The 22,439-nt window shown below is 36.8% G+C and overlaps 1 protein-coding gene across 2 annotated transcripts in view; it reads left to right on the top strand.

The window, feature by feature from the left end:
- Nucleotides 1-22,439, top strand: part of TAOK1 (TAO kinase 1) — a 133,151-nt gene that overhangs the window by 61,230 nt on the left and 49,482 nt on the right. For both annotated transcript variants that reach the window (XM_037494974.2, XM_054689435.1), the window contains exons 4-9: nucleotides 10,871-10,972; nucleotides 12,152-12,197; nucleotides 12,774-12,870; nucleotides 13,977-14,090; nucleotides 16,797-16,888; nucleotides 21,623-21,716. In XM_037494974.2, the coding sequence (XP_037350871.1) occupies nucleotides 10,871-10,972; nucleotides 12,152-12,197; nucleotides 12,774-12,870; nucleotides 13,977-14,090; nucleotides 16,797-16,888; nucleotides 21,623-21,716 (545 nt within the window). The remainder of the gene's footprint in view (nucleotides 1-10,870; nucleotides 10,973-12,151; nucleotides 12,198-12,773; nucleotides 12,871-13,976; nucleotides 14,091-16,796; nucleotides 16,889-21,622; nucleotides 21,717-22,439) is intronic.

Genomic DNA, 22,439 nt, shown 5'->3' on the forward strand with positions numbered 1-22,439 from the left:
ACTGCGCATGATCCCTTCCAGCTCCATCCACGTTGCTGCAAATTGCATGTGTTTATCTTTTTTGAATGCTGAGTAATATTCCATGGTGTATATGTACCACATCTTCTTGATCCAGTCATCTATATTTGGGCATTTAGGTTGTTTCCAAAGCTTAGCTATTGTAAATAGTGCTGCTATAAACATAGGGGTGCAGGTGTTCTTTGGAATTGATGTTTCTGTGTCCTTTGGGTAAATACCTAGGAGTGGAATTGCTGGATCATATGGAAGCTCTATGTTTAGTAGGTCCAGAAATCTCCACACAGCTCTCCATAGTGGTTGGACCAGTTTGCACTCCCACCAACAGTGCAGGAGAGTTCCGTTTTCTCCACACCCTCGCCAACATTTGTTGTTGCTAGTTTTTTTAATATGTGCCATTCTCACTGGTGTAAGATGGTATCTCATGGTAGTTTTGATTAGCATTTCCCTGATTACAAGTGATGTTGAACATTTTTTCATATGCCTGTTGGCCATTTGCATTTCCTCTTCAGAGAAGTTTCTTTTTAGCTCTTCTGCCCATTTTTTGACTGGATTATTTTCTTTGTTTTTGTTGAGTCTCATCAGCTCTTTGCAGATTTTTGTGATCAGTCCTTTATCATTAGTGTTGTATGCAAAAATGTTCTCCTAGTCGGTGGGGTTTCTCTTTGTTTTTGTTGTCTCTTTTGCTGTGCAGAAGCTCTTTAATTTGATGTAGTCCCAGCTGTTGATCTTTGCCTTCACTATCACTGCTTTGGGTGATGTGTCTGTAAAGATGTCTTTGATGTGCATATCATGTAGTGTTTTGCCTATATTTCCTTCTATGTATTTTATGGTTTCAGGTCTTATGTCTAGTTCTTTAATCCATTTTGTGTTGGTTTTTGTGCATGGTGTTAGGTAGTAGTCAAGCTTCATTCTTTTGCATGTAGCGACCCAGTTTTCCCTGCACCATTTATTGAACAAACTTTCTTTGCTCCAATGCATATTCTTTGCTCCTTTGTCAAAGACTAGTTGACCATAAATCTGTGGGTTTATTTCTGGATTTTCTATTCAATTCCATTGGTCTGTGTGTCTGTTCTTGTTCCAGTACCATGCAGTTTTGATGATTATGGCTTTGTAGTATAGTTTGAAGTCTGGGAGTGTGATGCCTCCATTCCCTTCTTTTTTTTTCAGGAGAGCTTTGGCTATTTGGGGTTTTTGGTGATTCCATATGAATTTCATCAATACTTGTTCTATTTCTTTAAAGAATGGCATTGAGATTTTTATTGGTATAGCATTGAATCTGTATATTGCTTTTGGTAGGATGGCCATTTTAATAATGTTTATTCTTCCAATCCATGAGCAGGGGATGTCTTTCCATTTCTTTGTGTCTTCTTCTATTTTAACAGTGTTTTATAGTTTTGTTTGTATAGGTCCTTTACCTCTTTTGTTAGATTTATTCCCAAGTATTTGATTTTTTTTGTTTCAATAATAAAAGGGATGTTTTTTTTTTATTTCTTCTTCTTCAGATTTATTGTTTGTGTATAGGAAGGCTACTGACTTTTGCGTGTTGATTTTGTATCCTGCCACTTTACTGAACTGATTGATGAGTTGAATTAGTTTTTCTGTGGAGTTTTTGGGGTTCTCTATTATATTATCATATCATCTGCAAATAGTGATAGTTTGACTTCTTCTTTTCCTATTTGGATTCCTTGTATGTCTTTTTCTTGTCTTATTGCTCTGGCTAGGACTTCCAGTATTATATTGAAAAGTAGTGGTGAGAGTGGACATCCTTGTCTTGTTCCAGATGTATTTTTTTTTAAAGATTTATTTATTTATTTATACAAACACTGGGTACAGTCAGACGCGCGGGAGGGTGAGAGAATTCACCAGAGCTAGAGCGGGGAATAGAACAGGCAGACCGACAAAGTACACTGCTGAGGGGAGCAGCAGGCGGCAGGAGAGATCTGCGCACCATGTGGGACCCTCACTGGTGGCTGGGGATCGAAATGGCACTGCAGAGGCTGCAGGCAGCTTCACAACCCAGCACTCAACTGCTGCACCACAGGGGAGGCCCTTGTTCCAGATCTTAATGGAAATGCTTTCAGTTTTTCACCATTGAGAATGATACTGGCTGTTGGCTTGTCATATATGGCCTTTATGATGTTGAGGTGTGTTCCTTGTATCCCAAGAATTTCAAGGGCTTTTATCATGAATGTTTGTTGCACTTTGTCAAAAGCTTTCTCGGCATCTATTGATATAATATGGTTTTCATATTTCTTTTTGTTGATGTGTTGGATAACGTTGATTGATTTTCGGATGTTGAACCATCCTTGTGTCCCTGGAATGAATCCTACTTGGTCGTGGTGAATTATCTTATGGATACATTGTTGGATTCTGATAGCTAAAATTTTATTGAGGATTTTTGCATCAGTGTTCCTTAGAGAGATTGGCCTGTAGTTTTCTTTTTTGTGTTGTCCCTGTTTGGTTTTGGTATAAGTGTAATGTTGGCTTCATAGAATGTGTTTGGTATTATCCCTTCCTTCTCAATTTTTTGGAAGAGTTGTGAAGGATAGGCACTAATTCATTTCTGAACATTTGGTGGAATTCATTTGTAAATCCATCAGGTTCTAGGCTTTTGTTTTTGGGAAGGTTTTTGATTACCATTTCAGTTTTGCTGCTTGTAATTGGTCTGTTTAGGTGTTCTATTTCTTCTTTATCTAGCTTTGCGTGATTGTAGAGTTGTAGCAATTTGTCCATCTCCTCTAGATTGGTTTTTTTTTTTTTTTGTTTTTGGTTTTTTTTATTTATTTATTTATTTATTTATTTGTTTTGTTTTGTTTTATACATGCACTGGGTAGAGTCAGAAGCGCGGGAGGGTGAGAGAATTCACCAGAGCCAGAGAGGAGAGCAGAGCAGGCATAAGGACCGAAGTACACTGCTGAGGGGAGCAGCGGGCGGCAGGAGAGGTCTGTGCACCATGTGGGACCCTCCTCCGGTGGCCGGGGAGCAGCCGGGAATCGAACCGGCACCACAGAGGCTGCGGGCAGCTTCTCAACCCAGCGCTCAACCGCTGCGCCACCGGGGAGGCCCTCCTCTAGATTGTTGAACTTGTTTCCATATAACTGTTCATAGTAGTTTCTGATTATTCTTTTGATTTCTGCTGTGTCCGTTGTGATTTCTCCTCTTTAATTTGTGATCCTGTTTATTTGTGCTTTCTCCCTTTTTTCCTTTGTGAGCCTGGCTAGGGGTTTGTCTATTTTATTTATTTTTTCGAAGAACCAGCTCTTGGTTTCATTGATCTTTTGGATTGTTTTTTTTAGTTTCGATTTCATTTATTTCTGCTTTGGTTTTTATTATTTCTTTTCTTCTACTGGTTTTGGGGTTTTTTTTGTTGTTCTTTTTCTAGTTCTTTGAGCTTCAAGATTAGGTTGTTTCTTTGAGTTCTTTCTTGTTTCTTGTTGTGAGCCTCTATTGCTGTATATTTTCCTCCTATTACTGCTTTTGCTGCATCCCATACGTTTAGGAAATTGGTGTCCTCCTTGTCATTCAATTCAAAGAATTTTTTAATTTCTTCTTTGATCTCCTCATTAGTCCAGTGGTCTTTCAGTAGTGTGGGTTTCAATCTCCTTGAGGTAGGAGAGTTCCTTGCCTTCTTTTTATGGTTTATTTCTAGTTTGATGCCTTCATGGTCAGAAAAGATGGTTGGTATGATTTCAATCTTGGTGTATCTTTTGATGTTTGTCTTGTGTCCCAGTATGTGATCGATCCTGGAGAATGATCCTGGAGAATGTGCTTGAGAAAAATGTATACTCAGATTTTTTTGGGTTTAGTGTTCTATATATGTCTGTTAAGCCCAAGCACTCTAGATCCTTATTTAGAGCTTTAGTGTCTTTACTTATTTTTTGTCTTGTTGATCTATCCATTGTTGATAGTGGTGTGTTGAAATCTCCTACATATGTGTTTGATGTCTGTTTTCAAAGATGACAGTAGTTGTCTGATATATTTTGTTGCTCCTTCTTTTGGTGAGTATATGTTAACGAGTGTTATTTCTTCTTGAAGTATTGTCCCCTTGATCATAATGTAGTGACCATTGGGATCTCTTTTTACCTTTTTGAGTTTGAAATCTGTTTTATTTGATATAAGTATAGCTGTTCCTGCTTTCTTTTTTTGGTCCATTGCTTGTAGAATTGTTATCCATCCTTTAACTTTGAGTCTATTTTTATCTTTTGTAGCTAAATGTGTTTCCTGGAGACAGGATAAGGTTGGGTTTTGTTTCTTAATCCAGCCTGTGACTCTTTGTCTTTTTATTGAAGAGTTTAGTCCATTTACATTTAGAGTTAATATTGATATGTTAGCATCTCTATTTGCCATTGTGTTTGTCTTTCTTTTGATTTTATTTATTTATTCTTTTAATAACTTTTTTTTTTTTTGGCCTTCTTTTGTTGTTATTCGTCCCTCTGAGGTTCTGGCTTTAGGACTCCTTGTAGTATTTTTTGGAGTGGGGGTTTAGTCATAATGAAAGTCCAGAGTTTCTGTTTGTCTGGGAAGGTCCTTATTCTTTCTTCATAGAGGAAGGAAAGCTTTGCGGGATAGAGTATTCTTGGTTGGCATCTGTTGTCTTGAAGTCTATTGACTATGTCCCTCCACTCTCTCCTTGTCCATAGTGTTTCTTTGGAGAAGTCTGATGTCATTCTGATTGGTTTTCCTTTGAATGCTATTTGTTTCTTCTCTCTTGTCAGTTTCATTATTTTTTCCTTGTCTTGGATTCTTGGGAGCTTTACTATTATGTGTCTTGCTGTATTTTTCCTTTTGTCGTGGAAGTTTGGTATTCTTCTTGCTCCTTGTATATCAATTTTCAGCTCCTTCTTCATGTTTGGGAAGTTCTCGTCAGTTATTTCCTTGAATATTTTCTCTGTTCCTAGGTCTCTCTCCTCTCCTTCTGGGATTCCTATAACTCTTATATTTCCTTTCCTCATGGAGTCAGATAGTTCCCAAAGTCTTTCTTCATTCTTTTTCACTTGTACTTCTCTTTCCTTTTCCGTTTTGGTTCTTTTTATTTCTGTGTCTTTGAGAGTGCTTATTCGTTCTTCCATTTTCTGTATTCTGTTATCACTGTTTTTCCCAGCATTCTTTAGCTCTTCTGTTAATCCTTTGATCTCCTGCATTTCCTTCATTTCCCTCTTTAGGGGCTCAATTTCATTCTTCTAGGCGTTGTTTTCCTTAATGACTTCCATCAGTTTTTCATCACGGCAATTTTAAATTCTTTTTCTGGAAGGCTCAGAAGTTCTTCCAAGTCACCGTAGTTGCAAGCTGGTGGGTGGGTTTTTTTTTTGTGGTGTGTCTTTTTTCTGAGGCGTTGCTACTTTGCTTGTAGTTTTTCTTTTCCCTGCTGCCCGTCTTCTAATTTGCCTTATGTGTTGGGACATTGTGCCGCTGGTACTGGCTGGCATCTTTTTGGTGTGTTCTTTTGGGAGTTTCAGAATCTGGTAATCCAGACGAGTCAAAAACTGTTATGCCAGAAGTCTAGTGAGGCAGTGGTACTTTGAGTACGTTAATGGTCACTGTCACAGAATCTCTCCTCCTTCTGTGTTTAGTTACAAAGGTGCGTCTTGAATTCCCACAGACTTCCCTGGAGGTGGGGCAGCTGGATTGCACTCTGGGTTCCAAATCTCTGGATCCTCCTCTGGGCTCCGACTTCCTGCCAGGTGGGACCGGGCTTGTGGGGGCTTTCAGCTCACCTCTGACTGCGCAGGGAACCTTCTCCCTCTGACTCCACGGGGAGCCTTCTGCCAGATTCAAGCAGTCTTTATTGAAGAAAGGTCCCTGTTCTGAAATGGCGCTTTGGTGACAGGCACACTCTTTTGCGCATCCAGTCTGCCCTGGCCGTGGGTGCCTGCTCCCCCTCTGAGTTCGGACTGATGGCCTGAAGAGGCCTGGTGTGGGCAAATTTCCCAGTTCACCTCTGGCTCCCCTGGGAGCCTTCTGCCAGTTTCAAGCAGTCTTTATCGAAGAAAGGTCCCTATTCTAAAATGGCGATTTGGAGAGAGGCACACTCTCCCGCACGCTGGATCCGCCCCAGCTGTGGGTGCCCTCTCCCACTCTGGGCTCGGACTGCTGGTCAGAAGGGGCCTGGCTTGGGCGAACTTCCCAGCTCACCTCTGACTCCTCAGGGAGCCTTCTGCCGGTTTCAAGCAGTCTTTACTGAAGAAAGGTCCCTATTCTATGGGGTGTTGGTGATTTTTTTCCTGGTCGCTAGGTGGCGCCAGAGATATCTCCTAGTGTCCTTGGGGAACTGTTTTTTTTACCCTGTGGGACAGGGAACAGAGTGGGAGTGGTGGGGAAATCCTCAACGGCTTTGGGGTGCTGTGTCTGCCTTGTGCCCCACTATCATGGGGATCCCATGCCCCGAATTTTGTGCCCCGGGTCTCAGTTCCAAAGCCCTCACGTCCAGGACGCAGGCTGTAGCCCAGTTCAGTGTCCGCAGAAATGGCGCCTTTTGCACCCCACTCCCGTGTCCAGGCGCCTGGTTTCTGATTACTCAGTGAGGGACATTCACCTCAGTGAGGGCCCCCGTGTGTCTCCCTGCAAGCCTAGGTCGCAGGCGCCGGGGACCTGGGCAGCAGTGATCCAGGTATCCTTTTCAAGCATGTCGCTTTTCCCCACAAGCTTACTGGCTGGCCTGGGGCTGTTTGTAGGTCTCTGGGAGTCTTTGTTTTTCTCTAATGGCTCCTGGAGCCATTCGCCCACCACCTAGGCGAATCCTGCAGGGTTCTCCACAGCTCCAATTCACGGGGTGTGGTGGCTGAAATAGTTCCTTTCCACTCACAGTCCTGCTTGATGTGTAGTTTGTTCTTGTTAGTTGTTTTAGCTTTTTTGTTTTTTCCTCCTTTCTGTTGGTCAGAGAGTGCCGACTTTGTGGGTGGGGGAGGGTAGCAGGGTTCTGAGCTTTCCTCCTTTCTAGTGCTCTTTTATGGCAACTTTCTTCTTTGGGTAGTTTGCTGGAGTCCCCGTTTATCTTCCCTGTCCCAGTTCTCACTGCGACTGTTAGGGGGAAAAGGATGTCCTAAAGCTAATTCCATACAGGCTTTGTGGACTCCGCCTGACCAAAGCCAAAAGACACTGGGAACTACAAATCCCATCACCACCAAAGGGAAGGTGGCTGGAACCTGAGGGTGGGGTTAAGCAGCCAGATTTGTTATAAAACCAGACAAGTGGGCTTTGGGGGATTCCCCATTTTGGCTCCGCCAGCTCACAGCATGTGGCCAGCTCAGAGAGTGCCTTTGGGTTTCCCGGTGGCGGATCGGGTAGGACACATTAAAGACTTTATTTCTCTATTTTCTCCCTGAGTTGTACATTTCCTCAATTCCTTTTCCCTTGTAAATAAACCTTTTATTAACCTTTTGTGTGTGACTGTAGTGGAGTATTAATAAGACCCTTTTTAAGCACGCGGGTGAGGACCCACAGCCAGGCAACCCGTTTTATATCCAGGTTGCTCCGTAACAGAACCTGCTGCTTTTCCTCCCTATTAACTGTTTTTTAATGGGAGATCTTAGTCACAGCGTTTCCTCGCTGCCATGTTGATCCTCCCACCTCGAATTTTTGTTTTTGAGAAGGGTTTGTATCTGAGAGAGAGAGAGACAGACAGACACACCTGTAACATGACATTTTGTTTATTCGCTCACTATTTGGTCACTGAACTCTCAGGTTGCTTCCACCCCTTGGTTATTGCAAATAATGCTGCTAGAAACAAATTGGTTTTTTACTTTCTCTTGTTTTTGAGATGATTATACTATGTTTCTGTAATATCACTATGCCATCATTTAGATACCTGAAAGTTCCTAAAACTCCTTAAAAAATTCTATTTCTTATAATTTGACTCTGATTTTGTCATTTAATAGCACTTTAGGACTAGTCTTCACAATTTCGTACTATATTGGACACTGCTTAGTATCATCTCTCTCTTTTTAAATTGAGGTATAATTGATATATTAGTTTCAAGTGTTCAACTAATTCTTTAAGAGTTGTATATATTGCAAAATGATCGCGAGAATAAGTCTAGTTAACATCTTTGTGCATAGTTATAAAAATTTTCCCCTGGTGTCTCAAGGGATTAAACGTAAGCACTATGAAGCTATCCACAACTACTGCAGCACGAGTTCGATCCCAGCCAGGGAGGTGACTCACATGGTGTTGCAGACCTCTCCTGTCTCACCCACTGCTCCCCTCAGCAGTGTATTTCAGTCATTCTGACTCTTCTGCTCCCCACTCTGTCTCTGGTGAATCCTCTGGTGAGAGGATTCCTCTGGCCGTACCTCCAGCCTGTACAGCAGCTCTTGTATGCATAAATAAATGAATCTTAAAAAAATAATCTGCTTTCTTAGCAACTTTCACATTTGAGGTAAGTATGGTTAACTATAGTCACCAAGCTGCTCATTATATCCCTGTGACAGACTTATTTATAGCTGGAAGCTTATATCATTTGATCCCCTCTATTCAGTAGGGGAGGACATTGTCTCATACTAATGTCCTTAATGAAATTTTTTTACATTTTTATTGAGAGTTTATAGCCTCAAGCATTCATATTTGAAATTTATTTTTTTTTATAAAGATTTATGCATACAAGAACTGGGGTCCAGGCCAGAGGTATGGAGGGTGAGAGGGTTCACCAGAGGCAGAGTGGGGAGCTGAACAGGCAGATTGACTGAAATACACTGCTGAGGGGAGCAGCGAGCAAGTCAGGAGAGGTCTGCTGCACCATGTGGGTAGCTCCCTGGTCGGGGATTAAACTCGTGCTGCAGTGGCTGCAGACAGCTGCATAGGTTGTGTCTTAACCCCTTGTGCCACCAGGGAGGCCCCAAATTCGAAATTTAAAACTTATAAAACTTTTTCTGAATTAACATCATATATCTTACACATTTTGTGTAAATCTTTGGGTAGGGACTCAAGGACTTGTAGTTTTAACATTCCCTGGTTGCTTCTTAAGAGTAACAGCTATGTTTGCAATATGAACAAAGGTTTATGTTTTTCCTGGTAAACGTCATTGATGAAGGATATTGATAAAATATGTGGGAAAATGTTTTCATTAGTACTTGCTTTTCCTGTGTACTTTCCCATTTAACAGTTAATTGCTCACTAGTATTTTAGATAATGTGCTTTAGGAATTTACCTAAGTACTTTATTTGCGTTTAAAAACATGCAAACCTTAACATTTGGTAAAAATAAGAAAAAAAACCAGTAAGTGAATTTTATTTTAATTTTTAAAAAGATTTATTTATTTATTTATTTATACAAGCACTGGGTACAGTCAGAAGCACGGGAGGGTGAGAGAATTCACCAGAGCGGGGAACACAACAGAACAGAACAGACTGACGAAATACACTGCTGAGGGGAGCAGGGAGCGTGGCAGAAGAGGTCTGTTGCGCCATATGGGACCCTTGCCTGCGGCTGGGGATCGAACCAGCGCTGCAGAGACTGCAGGCAACTTCGCAGCCCAGCGCTCAACCACTGCGCCAACAGGGGAGGAGGCCCAAGTGAATTTTATACCACATAAATTATACATCAATAAAGATTAAATTAATAATTGGGAAGTTGAACTTCAGAAGAAAAAATGCTAAATGATACATAATTGTCATCAACATTGGTGTGTGGCCATAAAATTTCAGTGACTCATTGATAAATTTTATCATACTAAAATTGTCCTACCTTGAATAGAATAATTTTATTAAAAATGTAATTGAGTTGTAAACTATGTGAACACACAGTTTCTTTTTTTTTCTTCAGCTTTTTTTATCTTTTGATTTAGTTAATGCAAAACTTCTGTATCTCTGGAAGAATTCATGTTTACTAGATGAAAGGCATTGTTTATGGTTTAATACAGTAATTAAAACAACATAAGTTGCTGAAGGAGTTGAGCATCTAGTCAATTAAATTATATACTGTTTTGGACCTATAATTAATACACATTTAATTTTAAAAAGAAACTTTGTATTAGGTCACCATACATTCATACACCAATTAGATACAGAAAAACACAACAAAGTAAGCTCCAATGTGATCCCAACAGAGGAACCCCTTCCATGATCATAAGAGAACCAACTATTTTTAGAAGTTAAAGCTATTGAGTTTATAGAACAGCATAACACTTTAAGCAGAAACTCCTTAGAAGTAATTTTCTCATTTTCTATTCTTGGCATAAATTTTAATTCTTTCCAATGGACCCAAAACCTCTTTAACCTCACCTTTCATTTTCCACCAAAACTTGAACAACTTCTATTTTTGTATAAAATATCCTTTACAAATGATCTGGGCAATTTAATCACCCTTGTTAACTTCAAACTTTTCTTTGCCAAAATTAAACACTGCAACACCAATATTTCTTTTAAAATCTTCATCTGTGACACCTGCTCCTACATCTATGAAGTATTCTGCAGCCAAGACAGAAGGAAGAGCTATCTCAATGTCAGTTTTCATGAGGGCTTTCTCTAGAGGTGGTACTATATAATCATGGGCACTATATAGGTCAGCCTGTGCTAACCTTCTGGTCAGGACAGTAGTTTGTCTGAGAGCCATACAAAGCAAAGCCTTTATAGAGCCCTCCTCCACAGCCTAGTCCAGCTTTCTTGAGAAGATGACCAGTGTTTCTTTAGAGCAAGGCATTGCAAAGCAGAAAGCCTGTGGTGGCAGAGTAGTAGGAGCAAGGGGAGCAGAATGAGCTGGAAGTACAATTTTTTTTTGGACATTTAATATAAATGTTGCAAATAAAAGATGTGTTTTTTTATGCCTTCTTAAATTATTAATTACTTTTTTCTTATATAACTTACTGAGGAAAAGCAGCTGATCATAATTCTTCCTTTATTCTTTTTTTTTCTTCCCACAGAAGTGGCAGGATATTATTAAGGAAGTCAAGTTTCTACAAAGAATAAAACATCCAAACAGTATAGAATACAAAGGTTGCTATTTACGTGAGCACACAGCATGGGTGAGTATCTGGTCTCCCCATATGAGGTTTTAATCGGTTTAAAGTTAACTAATAAGAGTGATTCAATATGGTTGGGTAAAAGCCATGCAAAAACACTCATACTGAGAGAGAAGTGTAGCATTTCCTAAAACTCTTAGGCAAAAAGAAAGAATAGAACTTTTAAGTATACTGCAAAGATTTGGCTAACCATTATGTACCTTTCTGACAGTTTTTAGTAGTATCATTTTTCAGATAGCATTGTGAAAACAACCCTGTTACTTGAGGATGAAAGTTAGCTCATCTTTTTGACATAAATCTGTTGTAACCAATTTAGCCATAAAGAGCATGATAAATCCTGGTATAATTTGAATTATTTTTATAGTTCCTTGTCTGAAGTTTAAAGGTAGAAAAACACTTCATTAATTTTGCCCCGTTACCATTGATATGACAGTAATCTTGCAGTGGTATATTCATAAAAACTGTATCTTTTAAGAGAAAGGCTCAATTTTCTTTGAACAGTAATGATCCTTTATTTTGAATAATTAATAAGCCACACAGAGTATATTGAACTTAGATTTGTAATATTTTGTGCATTTTTATCCTGTTTAATTTTGGTGGAGGTGCTTCTAATCTTGAGTCTGTGGTTAAAGAAAAAGCAGTGGCATTGAGCAGTTTATCTGTTTCTCTACATAAGTCAAGGGTAATAATGGAGCCTGTCTTGTGAAGTGGTTGTAAGCATTAAAAAATAGTTAATATGTATAAAATACCTGGCAGGTTAAGAGGTGCTCTGTTTGTTTTAAAAGAAGCTTTTAAACTGTTACTCTAACCTCTTTACATATTGTTCCTGAGGATAGTTTTAGGCTTCCTAGCAATTTAATCAGTATTACTACTATAGGTTAATAGTAACAGAATGTGTATGTTCCTTTATAATTTTAGTTGGTAATTATATATGAAACACATCTTGTACAAGTGATTATATGTTGACATTGTAAAAGACTAATGTATCATTTGCTGAACCTTATAAGCATTTAACGAATTAAAAAATACATAAATGTTTATTTTTTAATAAACATTTAAATGATGACTAGAAGATTGTTTTATTTCAAGGTGTCTTCGGATTTCTGATGAATTTACTTTAGCTGCAATAGACTCTTTTAAATAATATATCTTAATGCTTTTGTAACTTTTCTTCCCATGTAGCTTGTAATGGAATATTGTTTAGGATCTGCTTCAGACTTATTGGAAGGTATGTTTCCTTTAATCATTAAGGAAAAAGATACTATCATAATAAAATAAAAATTCAGTAGATAATTCTAAAATAATGTTAATACTAATAATTTAAAAACATTTCAGAAAGGGCAAAAATCTTAGTTTTTTCTAGATTTTCACAGTGGTCTGCTCTGTCTTTATTAAATAAAGTAATAGCATAAAATCAGTGAATTTTCTCAATTACTAAAAAAAGCATTTTTATGCATTCTCTGTCTTTTCACTTGTTTTGTTCCTTTTGTTGAAAATGAAATATATGTGAACAAAGGGAGACCTTCTCTTTTGATACTTAAATTTTTATCATCACCAAGTAATTGTTAAATGTTGTTAGAGGAAAGTTGACTGTGAACTGTATTTTAATAGCTAGTTGCAACTGATTATAGTTATGAAGTTTAGTAGCCTGTTTTGTTTTCCAGGGAAGCAAATCCCATCTAGCTAAGTGTTAGTTTTTAAAAATTCCCTATATAATAGGTATGCCTATTTTTTTAAACAAAAATATTCTATATAATAATTATTTTCAAATAAATTCCTTTTTTTTTCCAAATCTTATTTGAAGTTCACAAAAAACCATTACAAGAAGTGGAAATAGCAGCAATTACACATGGTGCTCTCCAGGGATTAGCCTACTTACATTCTCATACCATGATCCATAGGTAAGCACTTTGAAAATTATCATTTATTAATAAGTAAATTATATCTTGCATTTATCAAACCTGAAACCCTGAAATTTTTGTTGGTTGTATATAGCCAAATAAAAGAATTTCAGAATCTTATAAATTCATATTGTTTTAGATTATTGTTTAGATTATTAAAAACAAAATACTAGTATACTTGTCTTTTTTTAGGATAGTTTTTATTTCTGTCTGTGCATGCTTCCAGACTTTGTGAATCATGTATACTTTATATACTTGTGATAGAAATGTAATAGTGGAATCATATCATGCCAATTGGAACGGACATTAGGGATTATGTAGTTTTACTCTATATTTGTACAGATGAAGAAACTGACATCTACTTCATAAATTATATTAGAACTATAAACCTAGATAATTTGTCATCCTGGTAACTGATAATGCCAGATTTGTTCTGTTGACTCCATGACATGGATAAATAACAGCTAATTGAGACTGTATTTTTGATAATCCTTTATAATGGGTAGTAATTTTAAGATTATACCATTTTATAATATAATGCCCCTTTAGCATTGGTATTTATTAGTTTTGCCTTTTTTAAAAGGAAGTTAGTGTTTTTGATTACATATTTAACCAAGGAATACATACTAAGCTACATGGTAGAGTCAGAGTGAGTTACAGGAGAAATCCACATGCTAAGTAAGTGAATGGGAGAGTTGGAATTAAAATCTGTGGTCTTCTCAACTTCAGAGTACCTTCCATCTGTTTTTGCTTTCATTTCGTATTTACTCAGGAGTGTTTAATCAGTTAAGGTAGATTTTAAAAAAACATTGTTTTGTACCAATAAACAGGAACTCAATTATAGATTTGTGTTCCAGTTACCTGGATTTGTCTTTTATTTTTATTGCTGTTTCGTCTTTTATAAAATTGTTACAGTATATTTATTTGGATTTGTAGTCTTTTTGTTTTCTAATTTGGATTTTAATTCTCACCTTGTCTGAGAGATTGTCATAGGATTTACTTATTTTGCTGTTTGCTTCTCTATTTTACAAATTCTTGAGTTTTATCAATTTCAGTGTAATCCAATGAAGGAAAGATGTATGATTTTCTGTGTGTCTTAACCCCAGAGATATCAAAGCAGGAAATATCCTTCTGACAGAACCAGGCCAGGTGAAACTTGCTGACTTTGGATCTGCTTCCATGGCATCTCCTGCCAATTCTTTTGTGGGAACACCGTATTGGTAAGAATAATTCTATCTGGTATTGATCTTTGATTATAATAGGCCATAGGTTGTACTTATTTCACATCTTACCTTTTTCTGGAAATACACTGCTATTATGTACATCATTTACAGTTAATTTTAGGTATAGATTTGGAGTGCTGCCCTTGCAGCTCCTGTTTTTTCATTTGTTGCCCCTATGTTTCTTTCCTTTTATTATCTGTATCATATACTGGGTGTGGCAGTGGAAAACTTCAATAAAAAATTCAAGTAGGGCCTCCCCAGTGGCGCAGTGGTTGAGCACTGGGTTGTGAAGCTGCCCGCAGCCTCTGCAGCCCCAGTTCAGTCCCCGGCTGCTCCCCAGCCACCGGAGGAGGGTCCCACATGGCGTGCAGACCTCTCCTGCCACCCGCTGCTCCCCTCAGCAGTGTACTTCAGTCTGCTTGCTCTGCTCCCCGCTCTGGTGAATTCTCTCACCCTCCCGCGCTTCTGACTATACCCAGTGCTTGTATAAATAAATAAAAATAAATCTTAAAAAAAAAATTCAAGTAGCAGATGATATAAATATTAAGTGGAAATTTGTATGTTTTCTTTAAATTTTGATTTTTCTGTGTATTGGTGATCTTCAGATAAAGAGTACTCATGCTCATCTGGAATTTTTTGTTTTGTCTTTTCTTTATTGTTATGAAGAATTTCAAATATGCATGAGTGTATTAAAGTCTTACACAGTAATTTAGCCTGCATGCAACTTTTTTGCTCTGTGTATTGCTATCTTAGGTTCCCTACATCTTCTTTGCTCACCCGCTGTTCAAATTTCTCTTCTCCCTTTTCATAGAAGAAATATTTTTTTTGAAGAAATATTTCTTACCCACCCTGAACATAATTATTGAGCATCACCATAAAGACCCCTTGAAGAAAATATAGCATCTACAAGAATCATGACATAAACTCTTGACAAGACCCTGTGTTTTTTCAGTCATCACCCTCCTTTCACTTTTACTCCTTGTTTTTTTTTTTTCTCCTTGGTAATCTCTGTCACTTCTTTTTTTTTTTTTCTAGTTTAGAATTTATAACTCAGATGGTTGTCCTGGGGACATAGTAACATGCTATTTACATTGAAAAATGAAGTGCAACTTATTCTGACAGAAATTTAGTCTGATTTGACTCATTGAGATGACCATGAAAGTTGCCTTTGCTAATTAGGCTATATAGTGATAATCAACTGAAAATGTGCAAGGGGTTAGCTAGTTTTTATAAGTTCTTTGGAGGTAAAATTTGAATATCAACTTAACACTGCTCTCGGTGACCAAAAACTTCTTATGTAGAGCCCATTAAGATGGAGTCCTTCCTACTATAAATAGGGTGCTTTGAGAAAATAATAATGCTTCTTGTTTGCCCGCTTTATTTTTTTATTTTTTAAAGATTTATTTTACTTATTTATGCACAAAAGAGCTGGGGAGTAGGCCAGAGGTACAGGGTGAGAGGATTCACCTGACACAGAGTGGGGAGCAGAACAGGCAGATTGACTGAAATACACTACTAAGGGGAGCAGTGGGTGAGACAGGAGAGGTCTGCTGTGCCATGTGGATTAACTCCCTGGCCAGATTGAACTCTTCACTGCAGTGGCTGCAGATAGCTTGATTGTGCAGAGACTTAATCCCTTGCAACACCAGGGAGGACCCCTGTATCCCTTCTTTAGAAATGACTAATATTAGGTATTAAAAGGGTCCTGGAATGTTCTCTAATATAAAACAAAAATTATTTGTTTACCTTTGCTTAACTATTTCACAGACTTTTTCCCCAAAATCTTAAAAATCACATTGGAAGCATCCTTTTAATGACAACTGAAAGTTTATGTATTTATTGATTTGTATAGAGTGTTTTGGGAACACAGACATTTGTATGTCTTTACTATGCACACATATACTCTGGGGTACCTGATAACAATCTAAATGTCTATACTTAATATCAAATACAAATGAATATTAAGTATCGTCAAGATTGTTTAGACACTTGGGCCTCCCTGGTGGCGCAAGGGGTTAAGACACAATCTATGAAGCTATTCGTAGCCACTGCAGCATGAGTTCGATCCTTGGCCAGGGAGCTGCCCACATGGCACAGCAGACCTCTTCTGACTCACCCGCTGCTCCCTCAGTAGTGTATTTCAGTAGATCCGCCTCTTCTGTTCCCCATTCTGTTTCTGGTGAATCTTTTCCCACCCCCACACCTCTGGCCTGTACCCCAGTTCTTGTGTGCAGAAATGACTAAATCTTAAAAAAAAAAAAAAAGATTGTTAGACACTTATTGATGATAGTATTTGATTTTATAACCGAGATACCACTAAGGTTGATAATTGTTTAATTGCTTTAGTCCCAATATATTGTCTGGAAACAACATTTTTAAAGAGTAGTATACATTTTTTAAAAAAGATTATTTATGCATACAAGAACTGGGGTACAGGCCAGAAGTGTGGGGGGGTGAGAGGATTCACCAGAGACAGAGTGGGAAATAGAACAGGCAGACTGACTGAAATACACCGCTGAGGGGAGCAGTGGCAAGTCAGGAGATGTCTGCTGCACCATGTGGGTATCTCCCTGGCCGGGGATCGAACTCGTACTGCAGTGGCTGCAAATAGCTTCATGGGTTGTGTCTTAACCCCTTGCGCCACCAGGGAAGCCCAAGAGTAGTATACATTTTTTTAATTTAATTTAAATTATTATGTTTTAGGATGGCCCCAGAAGTAATTTTAGCCATGGATGAAGGACAGTATGATGGCAAAGTAGATGTATGGTCTCTTGGAATAACATGTATTGAACTTGGTAAGCATTGTTCTTTATTACTATGGAGTAAGTTTTGCCTGGTGTTTTACTTCAATTTTCTGTACCAAATTGTAGCTCTTTATGTCAGTTTCTAAGGGGAGCAATTAAGTTTTCACTTATCTATAATTTTTTTGATATATTAGATTAAATATATCTGTGCTGTTAAATCACATCTAAACTTTTTTTCCACTATGGTATTAGCTAAGTTTGATATATCTTACACCTAACATTAATGAATATTTCTTAGACATCTGGAATATGTCTGTAATTACTAGATTTACTATTTATAGAATGTCTACAAAGTATTCATGAATACTTCCTCTATCTAGGATACTTATTAGAGTTAGGTTTGAAAATTAGATGTCATGCTGCATAGCATATTGTAGCAGTTTGATTTTATGGACATATTTCATTCTGTTGTCCATAAATGGAACTGCTTAAGGTATAATGTTACAACTTACTAACATTCTTACTGTGAGTCAGATAGATACTGAACTATCACTGTAATTCAAGATGATAGTCATCTTCTTGCTCTTGATTTCCCCACCCCCATTCCAATATTTTTTCCTTCCTGCCTTCTTTTAAGAGTGCTCCATTAAATTTTATTTATAAAGTGGAAACTATTGGGAATATTTAATTGAATCATTCTTGGGGTATCATTTTGATAAATCAATGTCAACCTGGGTTTGTCAGTTTTTTAAATTAAGTACATAAGGAAATTGAGGTAAAAACAAAAAGCTTGCAGAAGATAGAAGCTTACACAGAAGGTAAATATTATTTCCATTATAATTACTATTTCTATTGTTTAGTCTAATATTTTTCCAAAATAATGTAATCTATAAATATTTTGACTTTTGTTGGAATTGCAATACTAACCATTTCCTTTGAGCCCCATACCATCATATGTTTTGAAAGTTTGACAATACCAGTAACATATGTCACGCTCTTCTTATATTTGGCCTTAATTTGAAGTTTGCAAAATATTTATTCCATTTGACAGTATTTTTAAGTGTCTGAAACTATTTTTCCCCTTAATTCTTCTTCCCACCTGATGATTCTAACTAATTTCTTAAAAGGTCTGGGTATAACTGTGGAGAAATTGTTTCATGGGCACTTTTTCACACTTATGCTGGCTGATGCATTTATGTTCCCTTTGGTGCTAGTGAAATTGTATGAGTTATCCTGTTAGATATCATTGATTTATTTTCATATTTATTTGACTAAAAAGTATTCATTGGCTACTTACACTGCTCAGAAAGAAATGTGTCTAAGTTATGTAGTTCCTATGATATGACTAATTAGTTTTCCAGGCTTTCTAGCTTTTTGTTATAATTCATAGAATAGAATTCTTTCATAATGGGTATTTTTATGAGTGAGAGATTTTAAATAAATTCTTAGAGTTTTATGGGTACATTTGCCAGCTTGAATTTTTGTAGTCTTTTATAGTACTTTTAAATTTTTTCCTTCTTTTTTTTTTTTTTTTTAAATCATGAAGAACTAAATCAGAAAATATATTTTAAGCTTGACTATTCTGGGGAAAGGTCTAGAATAGCACAGGCCTATAAAACTTTCAACAGTGAAGGAGATGTGCTGTATCTGCGTGGCTTTTGAGTACTTGAAAAGTGGCTAGTGCAACTGAAGAGCTAAATTTTATTTCATTTACATAAGTTTGTATTTAAATAGCCACATGTGGCTAGTGGCTACTCTGTTAAACAGCATAGGTGTAGAAGCATGCTTTTCAGTGCAAATTACATTTGCAGTCTTGGGAAATACATCTCTTACATGCTTTTACTTATGATACTTTAAGATAATTAAGTGTAATGAATTAAAGGAAACTTTCTTAAAGATAAGAGAACAAACTTAAATCAATTATACTGTACTTCATTTTGATAAATATAACTAAGTCAATATAACTGTTTAGAACTTTGAAATAACTTGGTTGTGTAATATGACCAAGAAATCATAAAAAGCAGGATTTTTCATTGGTGAGTTTACATATTTGTTTAGAGTAACTCCAAGGCAAAAGGTCCCTAGTTAATTTTCAGTCTATGTATGTCAATGGACAGTCATTATAAAAGTGGATTTTTACCATTTTTTTCTGATCATAAAGCTACATGTTGAATATATAAAATGTCAGAAATATAAAAAAAGGAAAATTATGTAAAATTTCTTAATGGATGCACAAGATAAAAAGGATGTTGAACTATGACAGAAAATATAAAACATGGGGGTGGACCTGGGAGTAAAAATGCAGTTAGAGAATGCATTCAAATTTATGTTATTGTCAAAAACTTACAGATGTGTTACTTACATAAGGATTATGTTAACTACAAAGCAAAAGCCCTTAATAGATACACAAAAGTAAAAGAATTTAAGTAAACCACTAAAATAAATTATCAAGTCACAAAGAATGAGAGCAAGAACAGAAGGAATAAAGGTATTTACAAAAGGTCAAAAAACAATGAACAAAACGGGAATAATTGCATATGTGGCAAAATTTACTATAACAGTAAATGCTGTATGTTGTCCAATCTAAAAACATATAGTGGCTGAACAAACTGAAAAACAAAACAGACTACTTACATGCTACCTATAAGAGACACATTAGCTATAAGAACACAGAAACAGTGAAAATGAAAAGCATAGAAAAAGATATTCCATGCACATGGAAATCAAAAGAAAGCTGTAATGCGATTTATAATATCAGACAAAATAGACCTTAAGACAAAGATTATAGTAAGAGAGAAGGTCATGATACAATGACAAAAATAACTAAATCCAGTGAGAAGATAGAACATTTGTAAACATTTATGTGTCCAACATAGGAACACCTGAATATACAAAGCAAATATTAACAGACCTAAAGGGAGAAATAGATAACAGTATAATAATAGCAGGGGACTTTAATGCCCTATTTTCATCAATGGATAGATCATTCAGATTGAAAAGGAATTTAAGAGCCTCTCTGGTGGCGCAATTTAAGGGCCTCTCTGGTGGCGCAAGAGGTTAAGCACAGCACTATGAAGCTATCTGCAGCCTCTGCAGCACGAGTTCCATCCCCAGCTGGCCAGGGAGATACCCACATGGCGCAGCAGACTTCTCCTATAATGCCCGCTGATCCCCTCAGCAGTGTTTTCAGTCAGTCTGCCTGTTCTGCTCCCCACTCTGTCTCTGGTGAATCCTCTTAACCTGTTGCACCTCTGGCCTGTACCCCAGTTCTTGTATGCATAAATAAATAAATCTTTAAAAAAAAAGAACAGGAATTTAATGTTGGCCTTAAATGACATGATAGGCCAGATGGACTCAACAGACATAAGCAGAATATTCCATCCAAGAGCAACAGACAACACATTCTTCTCAAAAAGAAAAAGAGGGAGAGAAAATGAAATGCATTTTCTTTTCAAGTGCCTGTGGAACATCCTCCAAGAATATGACACAAGGCAAGTTTTAACAAATTTAACAAGATTTAACTTTCAGCAAACCTCTTTTCTGACTACGTGATATGAAACTTGAAATCACTTATAGAAAGTAAGAAAATTTACAAATAAATGAAGATTAAATAACATGTTATTGAACAACCACGTCAGAGAATAAATCAAAAGAGATAATAAAAATACAGTATACCAGAATTTATGGGACATAGCAAAAGCAGTTCTAAGATGGAAATTCTTAGTGATAACTACAACATTAAAAAAAATAAAAATCTCAACTTAGGTTTATACTACAAGAAACTAGGAAAAAAAGCCTAAAGTTACCAGAAAAAAGGAATTAGCAAAAATAAATGAAATCTAGATTAAAGTGTTAAAAAATATAATGATAATAAGTTAGTTTTTGGAAAAGTTAAACAAAAAAGAGAAACTTTCAGTTATACTAACCAAGAAAAGAGAGTATGCAAATAAAGGAGACATAACTGATAACAACCAAAACACAAAGGATCACAGAAATCAGTCATATTACCTAATGACACATTTCTCCATCATTAAGTGGCACTGTGCTAGCAAGGAATTGGATGACTAATTCCAGAAATCTCCCAACAAACCAATAAGAATTAGCATCTCTGTTACTTTTTTAAAAAATAGTTAAAACCATTTGTTTAGTAGTAGCTTATGATAATTTAAGATGGAAAGTATCAGTTGAATCCATCAAAGTATCAGTTGACTCTACCATGTTTTAGCTTTGGAAATTCTGTATTTTTTAGCTAAGTTCAGTGTTGATGAAAGTTTTACAGTAAAGGACAAAATCCAAAAGTACTCTAATTTGTTATGCTGATATTATACCACTTAATAAATTTGAACTTTCATTAGTAATCATAGAAACAAGTTATTTCTTGTACTCATTCAAAATTTCTTCACTAAGGGGTGTAGGTCAGGTTTGGAGGTGTGGAGTCCTAGGGGGATGAATTGCATTACTCACATATGCAGGTGGCTCAGCATGAGGTGATAGTTGGGATTGGCATTAATGACTTGATTTAATGAATGTGTCATATTTCTTAGTAAAATATTCTTTTTTTATAGGACTTACGTATTCAAGGGATATATTTAGGGGTAGTGGGGCATCAGGTCAGCAGTTTACCCTAAATTGATTTTCTTGAAAAAGTTCTTTTCACTGTACTTGAATATTTGGAGGTAAGTTTGAGATTATTTCAAAACAAATTAAAAAGAAAGAAACTAACAATAGTTGAGTGCCCCTACATATCAGGCACATATTTTCACAGAGGAGTTTTCTGTTTTACAGCGGAAAGGAAGCCTCCTTTATTTAATATGAATGCAATGAGTGCCTTATATCACATAGCCCAAAATGAATCCCCTACACTACAGTCTAATGAATGGTGAGTATTACTAAGAGGTCTGTTACATTGTATGGATTAAATGCTTTTTCATAATTTTAAAAAAATGATTTCATTTTAGCTAATACAATGTATTGATTGAAGAGATATTAAAATAGGTTTATTTTTCTCATTTGTTGCTTATTTTGTTGTTTTTCATAGCACATATACATCTCAGTCCAGTAACAAAGATAGATATTTTCACATGGAAGCATAAGTATTGCTTTTTAAAAAATTTCATTTTTCCTTTGAACTTTGGGAACACACGTAAACCCTAATTATACTATAAATAGCATGATATAAACTGTAATGTTTTACAACTAAAGTATATAGATTGCAACAAACTGTAATGATACTTTATTGGATAATGGTTTATAATTTATATGGTATAAAACATAAAATGACTTACCCAGCATTACCAGATAACTTAGAAATTTAGAATCATTTAAATTTTTTTTTAAGATTGATTTTTTGTTTATACAATAGCTGGGGTACAGGCCAGAGGCGCGGGAGGGTGACAGGATTCACCAGAGACAGAGTGGGGAGCAGAACAGGCAGACGGACTGAAAGCACAGCTGAGGGGAGCTGAGGGGAGCAGTGGGCGCAACAGGAGAGTTCTGCCACGCCATGTGGGAATCTCCCTGGCTGACTGGGAATCGAACCCTCGCTGCAGAGGCTGCAGACAGCTTCACAGCACTGTGCTCAAGCCGCTGCGCCACCAGGGAG

This window comes from Talpa occidentalis, unplaced genomic scaffold (genome assembly GCF_014898055.3).
Source record: "Talpa occidentalis isolate TD23 unplaced genomic scaffold, MPIMG_talOcc4v2.1 talOcc4.7, whole genome shotgun sequence".
In the NCBI taxonomy this organism is placed as follows: Eukaryota; Metazoa; Chordata; class Mammalia; order Eulipotyphla; family Talpidae; genus Talpa; species Talpa occidentalis.